Source organism: Corylus avellana, chromosome 1 (genome assembly GCF_965113065.1).
Source record: "Corylus avellana chromosome 1, dhCorAvel1.hap1.2, whole genome shotgun sequence".
NCBI classification, from domain to species: domain Eukaryota; kingdom Viridiplantae; phylum Streptophyta; class Magnoliopsida; order Fagales; family Betulaceae; genus Corylus; species Corylus avellana.
Genome location: NC_142490.1, coordinates 26,150,422 through 26,166,525, shown reverse-complemented (window position 1 = coordinate 26,166,525; position 16,104 = coordinate 26,150,422). Strand labels below are relative to the sequence as shown.

Genomic DNA, 16,104 nt, shown 5'->3' with positions numbered 1-16,104 from the left:
GATTATTATTATTTTTTTTAAAAAAAGGGATGCACATCTTTTCTTACGTTTAGATCTAGTCTTCATGTTCATATTTCTACCTAATCGAATCATGCCATGCAAGATGCATCAATTTGCATCCTCTGCAGCATTCGGTATAAACTACACAAATAGATACAAAAATTGCAGATATTAAAATCTCAATCATTATTTTAAAATTAAATGATAGACATTTTGGATTGAACAATATTTAGTATTTCATTAATAAATAGTGATAAATAATAAGGTAAAATCTATACCATTTAGGTCTTTTGAGCTAGAGGTTTCAATAAGTGCGATTTAGGGGTATTGGTTAAAATCATTTACTCTAACAGTCTTTCCTCCTTTCTTTTTTCTCCTTTTCTTTCTAATGTAATTGACTAGCTTGACTATTCTATTATGCATGTCTATATTTTTACAGATTTGGCTTTAATTAGTAATCAGCTACATAATCAAATCAGATTCCATGCAATGTTGAAAATCATTTACTCTAACAGTCAATGTAGTATTATAACTCATATTATTGATGTGACACTCCAACTTACGTTATGTGCACACAAGACACCACGCTACACATTCTTCTCAAATATTAAGAAACCTAAACCCTAAATCCTAACCCTAACAAATATTTGAATTATCACCTGGTTGTCTTGCTTCCAAAATATTTGCATGTATTTTTAGGGTTTAAGCTTAGATTTGCATAACTTCATTCTTAAGCAATAATTATATTTGTAAACTTATTTAAAGTTGCTTCTCATACATTTTATTCATTATTTTTGTAGGATGTCTTTGAATCTAGTGTTCGAGGTTAGGTATGGCGGTAGATTCGACAGAAGTTGTGGTTGCAATTACGTGGGGGGAGAAGTTGCTGTTCATGGTGAAGGGTATGATCCTGACAACTTGTCTTTTTTTGAGCTTGAAGATATTTGTAAAGACTACGGGTACAAGCCAGGGGATCTAATATACTTCAGAGAACCTGATAAGATGTTAATGGGGGGTTTGCATTTGATCAGCTCTGATGCCGACGTATTGTTCATGGTTGGTTGCCATAAAGGGCAATATATTGTGCATTTGTATGTCGTGTGTTTTGGGGAGGGTCAGGGTGATGTTCAGGATTACGAAGGAGAAGATGACGATGAAGAGGAGGGAAGGGTTGATTACAATGACCCTTGGTGGAAAGGCAAACTCAGTGATGATGAGGATTTATTTGATGTAGATGTTGACGAAGGCGATACTGGAACTGGAGCAACCGGAGCAGGAACTAGTGAAGCTGGAACCGTTGGTGATGGTGAAGGTGGTTATGACAATGAGGGTGAGGAGGAAGAAACAGGTGATGAAGAAGATGGGAACCATGGTGAGGCCCGCAGAACTGATGCTTCTATTAGGCCCGAAAGTGGGCGTAAGAAAAATAAAAAATTTGAAGAAGTAGATGATGATGACACAAACTCTGAATTGGCTAGAAGTGACATATTGGAGTCACCACCCCATAGTGATGAGGAAGCTGAAGGGACATCTACAAAAACGCCCGAATTTCAGCGAATGAACCTAGTTAACCCAGAGCTGCATCTCTACATGACTTTCCCAGACATACAAACATTTAGAGAAGCAGTTAAAGAGTACAATCTTTTGAGGGGCAAGGAAATTAGGTTAAAAAAGAATGAAAGAAGAAAGTCTATTGTTGTGTGTAGGGATGACAAGTGTCGGTACCGAGTATATGCAAGGCAGGTTTCTGATGAACAAACATTTCAGATAAGATCTATGCAGCCTAAACATGTGTGTGGTAGGCAATACAAGAACTCCATTGTGAACTCAACTTGGATATCGAACAAGTTGATTGAGAAGTTCCGAATTCAGCCGAATATGCCCTTGAATGTCATACAACATGAAGTGAAGGAAAAGTGGAAAGTGGATGTGAGTCCAAGTATGATGTACAGGGCTAGGGCCAAGGCATGTCAAAAAATATTCGGGAAGCTTGAAGACCAATATGGTCACCTGTGGGATTATTGCGAGACATTGAGACAAACGAATAGGGGAAGTTGTATGATGATGAAGGTTGACAGGCCAAACCCAAATGTGCTTTCAAAGTTTGGAAGATTGTACTTTTCTCTTGCTGCAATGAAGAAGGGGTTTCTGGATGGTTGTAGGCCTGTCATAGGGGTGGATGGATGCTTCCTGAAAGGGCCATTCAAGGGACAATTGTTAGCTGCAGTTGGAAGGGATGGGAATAATAATATGTACCCAATCGCATTTGCTGTTGTCGAAGCTGAGACCAAGGACTCTTGGACATGGTTTTTGGAAACCCTAGTGTCCGATCTTGGAGTGCATGAAAGGGGCTGCAGACCTACATTTATTTCAGATAGATAAAAGGTAAGTTATGTTACATTTAATTTTTGCTCATAATTTTCAAATCACACTTAAACAAATTTGTTAAATAATTGTATTATTTTGGTCATTTTTTCATGCATTATGAATTTGTTGTGCAGGGTCTCATGCCAGCTTTAGAGTCTGTGCTTCCAACGGCGGATCATCGAATTTGTGTTAGGCATTTGTATGCCAACTTCAGAGACTTGGAGGGCCATAAAGGATTGGCATTGAAAGAGCAGTTATGGGCTGCAACAACCGCATACACTGAACATGAGTTTACAACTCATATGGAAGAATTGAAGAAACGTAGTAAGGATGCATACGATTACTTGAACAAGCTTGACCCCAGTGGGTGGTCTCGGGCTTGGTTTAATGAAGCTCCAAGGTGTGAGTTGCTGGTGAACAATATCTGCGAGTGTTTCAACTCATACATCCTCAAGGCTCGTGACAAGCCTATTTTGACAATGTTGGAAATGATAAGAAAAAAGTTGTTGAGGAGATATCAGGCTAAGAGGGAAGGGATTGCGAAGTTGACAGGGAGGTTGTGCCCTAGGATTGTGCAAAAATTGGAGGCAATTGGGTTGGATGCAATGGACTGCATTGCAAGCTATGCTGGTGATGGAATGTTTGAGGTTTCTGCTCCCAGCAACAAACAGTATGTGGTAGACCTACGTAGAAGACGATGTGGTTGCAGGCAATGGGAAATCACTGGAATCCCCTGTCCCCATGCATTTGCTGCTGTACTCTATGATTGTGGGAATCTGGAGGACTATGTTGATGAATGCTACACAATCGAGACGTACAAGAAGGCATATGCACCAATAATTTACCCAATGCCTAGTGAGGAACAATGGATAAAGACCAGACATGATCATTTGGAACCACCTACAATTAGAGTAGCTCCCGGGAGACCAAAGAGGTTAAGAAAGAGGGCTTCTAATGAGAGTAGGGACCCCAAAAATCCTAACCGAATTAGGAAATTTGGAGCAAGGATGAGATGTGCGAAGTGTACTGGTTTGGGTCACAATAAGAGGAGCTGTCCACTTAATCAATCTTCAGGAAGTCAACTTAATACCCCCTACAGCAAGTGTAAGTGTTATTCAACCCTATTAAATCGTCCTTAATAGATAACCTGGTTTTAACTGGCTTGTTTTAGACTTTGTATGACATGCTAATATTTGTTTCCAATTTTTTATGCAGTCACAAAGTGTTGGGTCCAATACTCGATCAACTGGTAAAAGCAAGGCACATGTTGTGGGCAAGGTAGACATTTTTAGGCGCTTGTACTGCCATTTTTTTACGGTTTGTAGGCAAATGTAGTCACTTGACAATTGTTACATTTGATGTTAGCAGAAAGCTAAGGCGGTGAAAAGTAGTGGCAGTGGTGGTCCCAGCCAGTCATCAAATGTAGTAAAGGTACTTAGAAATTATGTTGTTTTAGTAGTAGGTTTTCTCATACCCAACGCATAATGGGTATATTTTTATTAGTTCATAATTTGTTCTTACTTTCTATGGTATTGTTTAGAATAAAGAGGACTTGAAGAAGAACAATACAGCATCTGGGTCAACCGCTGGTCCACAAGCATCCACCATACTCAAGGTACTTAACTATATGATAGCCGTCTTTACTTTGTACATTTATTCACATAAACCCTAATATGACATATAACATCTTTGCTACCATCTAGTACTTATTTATTTTGTATTATATATATTCATTTGTTGTTTTTGCAGAAGGGTAAGGGGAAAGGTCAGCCTACACATGCTCCACGTGGATTTGTAATCCCCAGACTTGTTGATGAAAGAGAGCACACACCTCCCCCTGGATTTGGAGCTGAAAGAGGCGCAACACCTCCACCTGTTGAAGACCAAAATGACGATCTCGCCCCCTTTGAACCTGGGGTAGGAATTACCTTACCTGCATCATGGGGCAGGGTGGAAGGTACAGAAGATGCCCTTGAAATTCCTGTAATGGTCACAGGAGGTCCTGCATCAAGGACTCGTACATCTGATAGGATTAGAGGTATTTTCCGTAGTACACCGACCCGGGCTCCTGTACATATTGACCTCACTAAAGAGGTCCCCGCTGGAACTCAACCTTCACGTACAGGGCCTAGAACTAGAGGTGGTGGAACTGGACGGAAAACTATGGGTGGTGGACCTCGAAGGGCTAAAATGGGGAGGGGATTTGCAATTCGAGGTGGTGGAGGCAGAGGTGGTGTAGGCATTGATGTTGCAGGCAGAGGTGGGGCAAGCATTGATGTTGCAGGCAGAGGTGGGGTAGGCATAAGTGTTGCAGGCAGAAGTGGTGCAGGCAGAGGTGGTATAGTTGCACCTACTACTGTTGCACCTCCTCATGCTGATGGTACTGTAGCAAAGTCTGATAATATCACAAAGTTGAAAGGAAAACGCATTGCAACAACAGTAGAAAAGGGTATTGAAATTATGGAAGGCAAGAGGAAACGGCTCAATCCACAATGGAAGCCGTAAAGTCATGGACAATTAGCCTTATGTGTTTTTTGTGGTTTTGATATGTTTCATTTTTTGGTAATGTGTATGGATAACAATAGATGTGATTTTCATTTGTAATGTGTATGGATAACAATATATGCGGTTGGTTGTTGGATATATGTATGGATAACAGCATATATGGTAGGAAGTTGGTAATGTGTTGCAGATAAGTTTCGACTTGGTTGGAAGTAGGTTGGAAATGTGGACATTTTTTGTATGGAAATTGTGAATGTGTTAGTTGGTTACTTGCACCACTTGTAATGGCCTCTAGGGGGTATGTGTTCAATTTATAGTTCTTCATCTTGACACCTCTAGATTATTATTTTCACTTCAATAGCCAGATCTTCTTATTTCGATTCTACTGTTATTACAACAAATGATACGTTCATTTTGTTTTAGGTATTTGGACCAAGTACTTCGGCTGATTTTGTTCACAAATTATTGAAGGTAAGATCAATCCTTGCACTTTCTTTTAGACAAGTCATTAGTAAAGTGGCATTTTGACTTGCTGTGGAAGTTGAATTAGTCAATTGTGTAATTGGTTCCATCTCATTGAGTGGACTTGTTTTTCTTTATGCTTATTTAATATATGGCATATCAGGTTCTATTTCTGACTTAGATTCTATTTCTATCTTCTTCCAAGTCTATTTTTCGAAGGGTTAATGCAATCTGCATTGGAGATAGAAGTATTTATGAATTTATCTTAATTTAAAATTTGATTATAGGCTTCTCTTTTTCTGTGGAAGCCGTTCACTGTTCAAGACTGCTTTAAGTGGTTTGGTTTGGCTTGTTTCATCAGTGAACTATCCATCCTATATACACAGTTTTCCACTGTTTTGGTGGACCACATTTCAAGTGGGTTGTTTGTCATGTTCTTTCTAGCAAAAAAGAGTATTTGGCTAACCATGTTATTTTATTTCACTATTGCTATAAAGAAATACTGTCTAAATTATCCGTGAAACTAGGAGCCGCATGATTTATAGGAAGGGTTTGAGAAAATGTTTCCAGGAACTGCTTACCATGCATTGTTTCTTGTTCATAATCCATTTTTATTAAGCTTCAACTCTTTATGTTATTTATGTCAATTGGTTACTTAGAAGGCTTACATTTGTTGGACAGGAGGGGTTACCGGTCACTGCAGTATGCCGCCGTCTTGTAAAAGAAGCTGTTCGTGAGCGGCACTGTAAAGACAACTGCACTGCAATTGTCATTGTTTTCAGGCACAAGTAATTCCAAAGGCACCAACTTTGCTCTAGTAGAAATATGTTGGTGCTAGCTGTTGATTGCATTAATGTTTTGTTTCTTCTTGGGTTGTATAAGTTCCTCAGACGTTGCTCTTGATTGTCTATTATTGTCAAATATTTAGATGAGTTGCTCAGTTTTGCATACTGAGTTGGTAGGATTAGACTTTGGATGCTGGTGTATGAAGCTGATGCCCCACTGTTCAAAAAGTTGAAATATCTAGTGATGTGTGTAATAGTTACATTTTTTTCTCTTTAGGTGTATAACAATCATTAGAATTTCTTGCGCTCAACTTAATATCGTGACTGTTGGTATCTAATTCTACTATTCTTTTGGTGAGCACACAAAAATGTGTACGATAAGTGGGAATCGTTCGATATAATTCTTGATTTTCAAGTCAATGTATCCCTCCCTTTCAAGACATGAAAAGACATGAAAAGACAAAGAAACAAAGCAGCAAGCATATGTGGTAGTGAGAAGGCATGCATTACCAGTTTCTTGCCGTCAATGGAAGATGCGAGTGTCTCCTACCCGCCATACAACTTGGCGGCCGGTGGCCATTCCTCCGGTTGGGCACCACTCTAGTCCGGCGAGTCCTTGACTTCTTCGGTGCCATAGTTAAAAAAGTATTGTCATCTAACGGTAGAAATGCCTCGAAGCTACTTTGCTCCCCTCAGAAATCAGCTCCGATTCTCAGTGGAGTGGCTGATATGGAACACCACGAAAGAGAAAAATCACTCTGTCATATCATTGCACTTGACTTGAAAAGCTGAGTGACGTGAAAGACAGGTTTCAGCAGAACAAAAGCTCCTTCGGCTGACGTCTTGGACTCGTGCGGATCATCCGGCTTACGTTCCTAGTTTACAAAAATGTAGCCCAAGACGAAAAAGTCCTTTTAACTCAAACTTGTCGGGTTTTTTTTTAAAAAAAAATTTTAAATCGAAGTTGTTTTTTAAGAGAATTCTTGATGTCTTTAAATTTGATTTTTCTTTAAAAATAGTCCTTTAACAAATTCCAAATATCAAGTACCGAAAATAAATTTTTTTTAATTTTTTAATCTTATATATTTATTTTTCTTCTCTCTCATCTACTAAGAACAAAAAATAATTTTTTTAAAAAATAACATTTAACAAAAGTAGAGAAATGTATAAGGAATTTGATATTTGATTCATTTTAAAAATTACTGTTCAAATTCTTTGAAAAGATTAATAGGAATGCTCTTAATTTTTAATTTAATCTTTTGATACATACACCGTATAGGATAATGATAATAGCTCCTTTGGCATTGACCACTTACCATTTCTCAATTTTTTTTTTAATTCTTAATATTTTTACTTTTTACATCACATTAATTTTTTTTTTAATATTGTTTGAATAAAAAATTACTAAAAAACAACAACAAAAAAAAAAATAACTTTTTAATTGAAATGATAAATGTTATTTTTAAAAGGTAAAAAATAAAACTCAAAATACCCAAGTGACATGCCATACACGCAATTCGTGTATCGTAAAACAGGAAATTACAGTCATAGCAACTAATAAATTCATTAAAAAGTACATTACATTTCAAATAAGCTTCTACAATTACACGGCTCTAAAACGTACGGCATTGTGCTCCCACAATTACTTATGTTACAAAATACCACACTGTGCTCCCAAAATAACACAAACATAAAAAAACACAATGTCATCTCAAAATTACATAGACCTCAGTTCAACTTCAAACAGCCAAGCTTGCATTCATACGGACCACTTGAAGTATATCCAAACAACAAAACGAAAATGACACTTAAACAAATTACCCAGGAACACGCAAGAATTGTTTGGTAATTCTTCTTAACTGCATGGAGTTTGATCTCCCCAATTTCTACTTCCTTATGATACCGGGCAATTTCTTTATCCATTTCTACCTTCAAACACAGATTTTCTCTCTCCATTTCTACCTTCACCTTACTGACTTCAACTTGAACCATGTCTTCACACCGCTTTGCTTCTAACAACAATTTTTGGTGCTTTCGTCAGAACCAAGTTCCAACCCTTTTACATTTCGCACACAGCTTAGGATCAACCCATTCAAAGTAACCACAATCTCGGTTGATCTATAAAATAGTAAACAAATATTAATCACCAATCTAAACACATACAATATTACACATACCCATTTTTTATAGTTATATTTAAAATAGGTAAATGGTTAAAGTTTTTTTCACAATCAATTTTTTTTTTTTTTTTTTTTTTTTTTCTGCTACACTATTGAATATGATAGTGTAGTTGAAAAACCATTACACATAAAATTCGATACCTAAACCCTAAACCATTACACAAGCATCACGCCTAACCCTAGATGCTCTTATAAATTGACAATAGAAGCCATGCGTGAGAAGTATGGCATGTTCAAACCCTAAACCCTAAACAAATTATAACAAATAACTAAACCCTAAAATAACCCAACAAAGAACCCACAACCATCACTACTCAACTTAAACACACATAACCAACAACGAAAATTAAAACCCTAAACAAGAAACTCAAACAAGAAATTATCAATACTTACCCTAAACCCTAAAGAACACCCTACAAAAATTACAACCATAAACAAGAAATGGATAAAGAGTTTGAAGAACTTGCACAAATCTTGGTTTTCAATCATTACACAAGCATCACACCTAAACAAATTATAACAAATAACTAAACTCTAAAATAACCCAACAAAGAACCCACAACCATCACTACTCAACTTAAACACACATAACCAACAACGAAAATTAAAACCATAAACAAGAAATTCAAACAAGAAATTATCAATACTTACCCTAAACCCTAAAGAACACCCTACAAAAATTACAATCATAAACAAGAAATCACGTGTTTGAAGAACTTGCCCAAATTTTCGCAACACTCATCATAAACATAAAACGTGCCTTGTAATTTTCGTAACCCACAAACCTCCTCCCGAAATCGTGCTCTGTTTGAGCTGTTTTTACAACTATCGGCCGCTCACAGTAACAAAGCCTCTGCGGTGAAGATGAAGCTCCAGAACTTGAGGTATACTCCATCATTTCTCTCTCTCTTCGCAATAAATCAATATACAATAGAAAACAAAAATTTGTTAACAATAAATCAACATCACAGAGTTAGAGATAACCAAATTAAAAATCCCCTCAAGAAAACCCCAATTTACGAAAAACCCTAGAACGATACTACACATTTCGGTGTAAATTTACGAATCAAATAAGGGCAAAAACTTACCTCGTCGTACACAAATGCGCAAAGCTCCAAACTTTGGGTTGATCTCGAGTGGGTGTCGGGTAGCTTGTCGCGTGGCTGTCGGAGGTGGGTTCTACCTCTCTCGGGTCCCTTTCGCTCTTGACTCAGCAACGTCCTCCCCTCCCTCGTGCGTGCTGGGTTTTTCCAGACCTTTTCAGTTTTGTTTATTTGCTGTTTTAACTAAGTTTAAGTCTGGGTTGGGTTGGGTCAGCAGGGTCGGGGCGTGGGTCAGCTGGGTTTGGGCGTGGGTCAAGGTGTAACAACTTGATGGGGGTATTTTGGGCACTAAATCGCATAAAGTGACCACGTGTGTCGCACGTGGTCATTGTTCCGTCAGTCAAAGCGGGTTTGACTGACGGAGTGCCTGAATTGCAAAAAATTGAAACTTTAGGGGGGTGGATTGCAAAAATTGAAACTTTGGAGGCGGAATTGCAAATCGCTGACAACTTTGGGTGGGTAAACTGTAATTTTCCCTTTTTTATAATTTATTAATAGCTTAATTTTTTTTTTTTTTTAAAAAAAAAACACCAATAATTAATATAAAAGAAATTCACCAATAATTAAAATAAAAATAACGATCAATCAAACTAATTCATTAGGATCGATGGATGTTTATATACACAAAAATATATGAAATTATATATATATATATATATATATATATATATATATATATATATATATATATATATCATGAAACGATTGTAATCTATGGCGGAGTCTTCCTAATTTTCTTCTAGATTCACCTTGACTTGAAAAGTTTAGTTTAGTCTTCTCTTGTATTTGTGAGAGATTAATTAGAATCCCTTTTTCCTATAATGAAGAAAATTGATTTTTTTTTTTTAAATGAATATTGACAAATTAAAACAATCTATTTAACTGTTAATTAATTAACCGTAGGAATAAATATACATTTGAAAACATCTTATATATACATATATAAATTAAGGTCACTTCATATATAAAGAAATTAAGAACCAAAATATAATAAATTAGAAGCAATGTTTTGATGGTCATGATTGAAAAAGTAATTATGATATGATGTATCATAATTAAATAGTAAATTGGATCGATCATTTGATTGTATCACGATCAATCACACTAATATTGCACTTGGATCGATCGATTGAGATTATCATGATCAATCAGACTAATGATCAATCGGTTGATCTTATCATGATCGATCAGACGAATACACTAAGAGTGATCAGATGTTTGATCGAACAATCAATTTTGTCAAATTCGATCAATCATTTGATTGTATCACGATCAATTTGGACTAATGATGGATCGGTTGATCTTACCATGATCGATCAGAAGAATACACTAAGAGTAATAAGATGTTCGATCAAACAATCAATTTTGTCAAATTAGATCGATCATTTGATTGTATCACGATCAACCACACTAATATTGCACTTGGGTCGATCGGTTAATCTTGTCATGATCAATCAGACTAATATACTAAGAGTAATCAGATGTTTGATCGAACATTCAATTGTGTCAAATTGGATCGATCATTTGATTGTATCACGATCAATCACACTAATGCATTTAGATTGATCAATTGAGATTATCACGATCAATCGGACTAATGATTGATCGATTGATCTTATCATGATCGATCAGACTAATACACTAAAGCCTATTTATTTTTTATTTTTTATTTGTTTTTGTCACGACCATAAAAGTTGCCGCTATTAATGCCTCATTAGCGGCAACTTTTAATGTTGCCACTATTGATGCCTCAATAGCGGAAACTTTTTAAAGTCGCCGCTATTAGGAACTTAATAGCGGCAACTTTATGTCGCTGCTAATAAGGACCTGTTTTTTAGTCATGACAATTAGCGGCAACTTTCATTGACCCCTCAATAGCGGCAACTTTTTAAAGTTGCCGCTGTAAGGCAATAGCAGCAACTTTATTTTCCTGCTAATAAGGCCTATTTTTTATGTGTTTTTTTTTTTGTCAGGACCATTAGCGGCTATTGACCCCTCAATAGCAACAACTGTTCAAAGTTGCCACTGCTAGGAACTCAATAGCGGCAACTTTATGTCGCCGCTAATAGGCCTATTTTTTAATTTGTTTTTTTGTCAGGACCGTTAGCGGCAACTGCTAAAGTTGCCGCTATTGACCCATCAATAGCGGCAACTTTTTAAAGTTGTCGCTATTAGGCACTTAATAGCGGCAACTTTATGTTGCCGCTAATAAGTCCTATTTTTTTATTTGTTTTTTCGTTATGACTATTAGCAGCAACCTTAAATGTTGCCACTATTAACCCCTTAATAGCAGCAACTTTTTAAAGTCATTGCTGTTAGGAACTCAATAGCGGCAACTTTATGTCACCGCTAATAGGCCAATTTTTTTTTTTTTTTTTTTAATTTGTTTTTTGTCAAGACCATTAGCGGCAACTACTAAAGTTGCCGCTCTTGACCCATTAATAGCAGCAACTTTAAAAAGTTGCCGCTATTAGGCACTGAATAGCGGCAATTTTATGTTGCCGCTAATAAGTCCTATTTTTTAATTTGTTTTTTTCGTTATGACTATTAGCGGCAACCTTAATTGTTGCGTCTATTGACCCCTTAATAGCGGCAACTTTTTAAAGTTGCTGCTATTGCGCTCATAATAGCGGCAATAGTCTGTTGCCGCTGATTGTGTTTAAATTGCGGCAACGTGTGTCGCCGCTATTGAGTGCCTAACAGCGGCGACCTTCTGATGTCGCCGCTAATGAGTAGTAAATAGCGGCAATAATGGTCGCCGCTATTGGTGTTGCTGCTAAATATCAACTATTTTGGTATTTAGCGTCCGCTATTAGCGGCGACAATAAAGTCGCCGCTAATGAGAGGTCATTAGCGGCAACATTTGGGTCGCCACTAATAATTTGGTTTCTAATGACCAAATATCTTGTAGTGGGTGATGAATGAAACTCTAAATGCAGTCCTAGTGACATGAAAAATAGTAGTGTCATTGATGCTGTGGGCAGTTTTCCATTAGACTAGTGTTAAAAAGAAAATGATAATATCTCATGACTCTGACATTGGATGGAAGGAAGCTTGGTAGTGTTGGAAAACTGATTGAAAGGCCTACAAAATCATGTTTCATGAAATTTTACCAATTCCAACAAAATGGGATGTAAAGAGAATTATTAAAAGGTGGATATACTCGTGCCTTCCAAATCTCAATTCAAACTGGATTTGGAACGAGGCTAGCTATCTACAGGATGTCTATAAAGGCGCGTTCCAAATCTTGGTTCAAACTAGATTTGGAACGAAGTGATCCAGGGGAGATAGTAGCGCGCGTTCCAAATCTTTGTGAAAATGGGATTTGGAACAAGGCGATTCAATGAATTGCTATAGCACGCATCCCAAATTTCAATTCAAACTGGATTTGGAACAAGTTGAAATTCTTACAAGATCGAAGAAGTAAATGGCCTTGTTTGAATTGGCTGCGGCAAATTTTTGTAAATTGATTTTCTTTCAGTGTTTTATTAGGGTTAGGAGTTTAGGTAGTATAGCCCCTAATATTTCCCAGTGTTTCTTTCTCTCTGCCTTCTTACCTTCTCAATAATAGAAAATAGAAAATAGATAATAGTTGGTGTAGGATTATGTTTAGTTTATGTGACCATAAAGCATGTAATGGAGTTTTTGGTGGACTTTGGTTACTATAAAACAAACAAATATTACACTCAAAGTGATGATGTTACACATGATGTCACGATGATGGCTAAAACACACATGAGAGTTTCACAAAGGCTTCGATAAGAAGTATCAGTAGAGCTTGAATGTTCGCATTCAGCACATAGTGGTGGGGAGTGTTATATATATCCAAGTTGAATACAAGTTGGAATGAAATATATCCCTGTTACCACCAGGCACCAGTGGGCGTTACCTCCAATATGAGGGACCAACCCACGTGTCTTTTAAAAAGGCACACGGACCATAAAGTGAAAAAAAAAAAAAAAAAAAAAAAAAAAAGAGAAAAAAGAGTTTTGGCCTTATTAATTTCGTCACATATTGGAAGACTGTTTGTGATCTAATCCTGATGAAATTTTAATATGTTGCTCTTCATGATGAGAGCTACATATCGACTAGTATTGATCGTTGAATTTTCTCACCCGTTACTTAATTGCTAATACCCACTTAGTGATATATTTCCTTGTTCTTGTTGAAATCCAATTACTCTAATTTATGTTTAATTCAAAAATGCATGATTCTTTGTTAGAATATTTTATATTATCCTCTAGGGTTTATTCCCTACCTTAGTTTAGGTTTCTTATTTATCACTCATAACCTCTCTATAAATAGAGGCATCTGTAATCACATCAATAACATATAATAGAAGACTCAATACAATGTAGTCCTTATGCTTCCGCTCTCTCTCTGTTTCTCTTCTCTCTCATTCTCCCGCTTTTCAATATATTTAACATGGTATCAGAGCCACTTTCTTGTGGCCTTGTAATACCTCAGTCCCATATTGGGAATATGAGAAGAAGCCCACATAAAGTGGGTGGTTTATAAAGATAGTTATGGGTGCTAAGTCCCACATTGCCTAGTTACTAAGTGAAACTGAGCTTTATAATGAATTCTATGGAAGCTCTAAATTGACTAGTCTTTTTGGGTAATAGCGCAGATGTGACTAGTGCTTTTCCCTAGGTCGTTACAAGCCTCCAAAAACGTCATTGACGTTTCCTAACGCTCCCTTCGACGACCTCTGTTCCAGCAGTTCGAACGCTGCCGCAAAGCCTCTAAAGCCACAGTAAATCTCTTAAACGCCTTCACCATAACCTGATCTGGAAAAGTAATCCCATAATCAAGCTCGCAAGGCATAGATCTATCGATTTGTTAAGCTCAGCTGCCAACGGCACACCAACGCGCCCCCACGCGCCACCAACAATTTCTCCATGCTCCTCACGTGCCGTCACCATGACTCATTTCGGCCAAACAACCACTTCTTTTAATGTTTCGGATCCAGATCGGTGGATCTGAGAAATATCATCCAATTTCAGCAATCCTCATGCTCACAGGTGACTCCCGAAGGTGCTGCCATTCCGCCACGCGCCACCGCCTTCAGCCGATCAATCTTCTTGCTGCACTGTTCCAAAGATCCTCTACCGGCCGTCTAGGATCCGTAAGAAAATCCGCCAACAGACCCAGACGTGCCGGTAGAAGTTCTGCATGTAGGTTTGACACACTCTTGGAACGCGTGTGTGCCACACGCGCTAGATGCTTCCCCTCTTGCTGCAGCCACATGTCAGCCTCTAAGAGCGCCACGCCAATCTTTGCCATGGATCCGCCGATCTAGTCCTTTAACTCGACCTAGTGGGTATGAATCCGATTTGGTTCACTGGGTTTCATAACCCGAACCAGCCCAATCTCAAACCGGTCCATATGGCTTAGGCCTATTAGGCCTCGCCCGTCAACCCGACACTACGGGTTAGACCCGGTTCCTATTCCCGGTTTAGCCAATCAGGTCAACTGGGTCAATTCACCTGGATCCAGTCCGACACGGTTTACTAGAAATTGGTCAACCTGGTTGTAATATGGGCCTACCAATTCCGCCCATCAAGCTCAATCAAATAATTTTCCAACCCATGTTCATGGCACAAATCTTTCACAGCGCAACTGCCACCAGCAGCCACTGCTAGCAGCTAGCAGCCGCCGTCCTCTTGGTTTAGCTGATCAGGCCCACCGGCTCAGTTCACCCAAATCTAGTCTGATTCGGTCTACTAGAAACTGGTCAACCCGGTTTTAATATGGGCCTACCAATTCAGCCCATCAAGCTCAATCAAATAATTTTCTAGCCCAAGTTCATGGCTAAAATCTTTCACAGCCCAGCTGCCACCAGCAGCCACTACTGGCAGCCAGTAACTGCTGTCCTCCGCCTCCGGCCGCCATATTCCGGCCACCACTCTGGTGAATTATTTGGAACCCAAAAAAAAAAAAAATTATAATTTCCCTTTCTTTTTCCCTAACTCAAACTTACACCTTAAGTTTGAGGGAGGATGTTAGAATATTTTATATTATTCTTTAGGGTTTATTCCCTACCTTAGTCTAGGTTTCTTGTTTATCACTCATAGCCTCTCTATAAATAGAGGCCTCTGTAATCACATCAATAACATAGAATAGAAGACTCAATACAATGTTGTCCTTATGCTTCCACTCTCTCTCTCTTCTCTCTCCTTCTTCTGCTCTCCAATGTATTTAACATTCTTGATGTGGTTGTAACGTCTAGATATTTTTATAGAGAAGACATTGTAAACTTATTATCGTTGACAGTAGAAGATTTAACTCGACTAGGTCCATTGGCTTGAATGTGCAACATTCGGAGGTTATCAACTAGAAATCTCCACAATTCCTTTTTCAATGGCTTTGGACTTGCTTCCATCTCCACAGGTGATGTTTCCACCTCTTCCTTCCTTTAGTTATTTGAACAGAGTCTTATTACCCGTCATATGTTTAGAACAAGCAGTATCCATATACCAAAGACACGTATCAAGAACATTTAGAGCAGGATGAACAACCAAACACAGGTGATCTTCCCTTTTAATGCAGATTTGTTTGTCCATGGGAGACTCTTTAATGCAAGAAGCAAGATTAGACTTATTGAGGGGACTTGGACAGTTCAACTAATTTTTCATTGATAATTCTAGCATGTTCAGTTAGGATTCTCAATTGGTTCTCAATACCCACACTACAAAAATTCCT

The 16,104-nt window shown here is 37.8% G+C and overlaps 1 protein-coding gene across 1 annotated transcript; it reads left to right on the top strand.

Moving 5' to 3' along the window:
- Nucleotides 1–2,115: 2,115 nt before the first annotated feature.
- Nucleotides 2,116–4,872, top strand: LOC132167790 (uncharacterized). Its single transcript, XM_088514616.1, has 6 exons — nucleotides 2,116–2,385; nucleotides 2,502–3,469; nucleotides 3,583–3,616; nucleotides 3,736–3,798; nucleotides 3,908–3,982; nucleotides 4,117–4,872. The coding sequence occupies exons 2-6, from the start codon at nucleotides 2,508–2,510 to the stop codon at nucleotides 4,870–4,872; spliced, it is 1,890 nt and encodes a 629-aa protein (XP_088370742.1). The 5' UTR covers nucleotides 2,116–2,385; nucleotides 2,502–2,507.
- The last annotated feature ends 11,232 nt before the right edge of the window (nucleotides 4,873–16,104 follow it).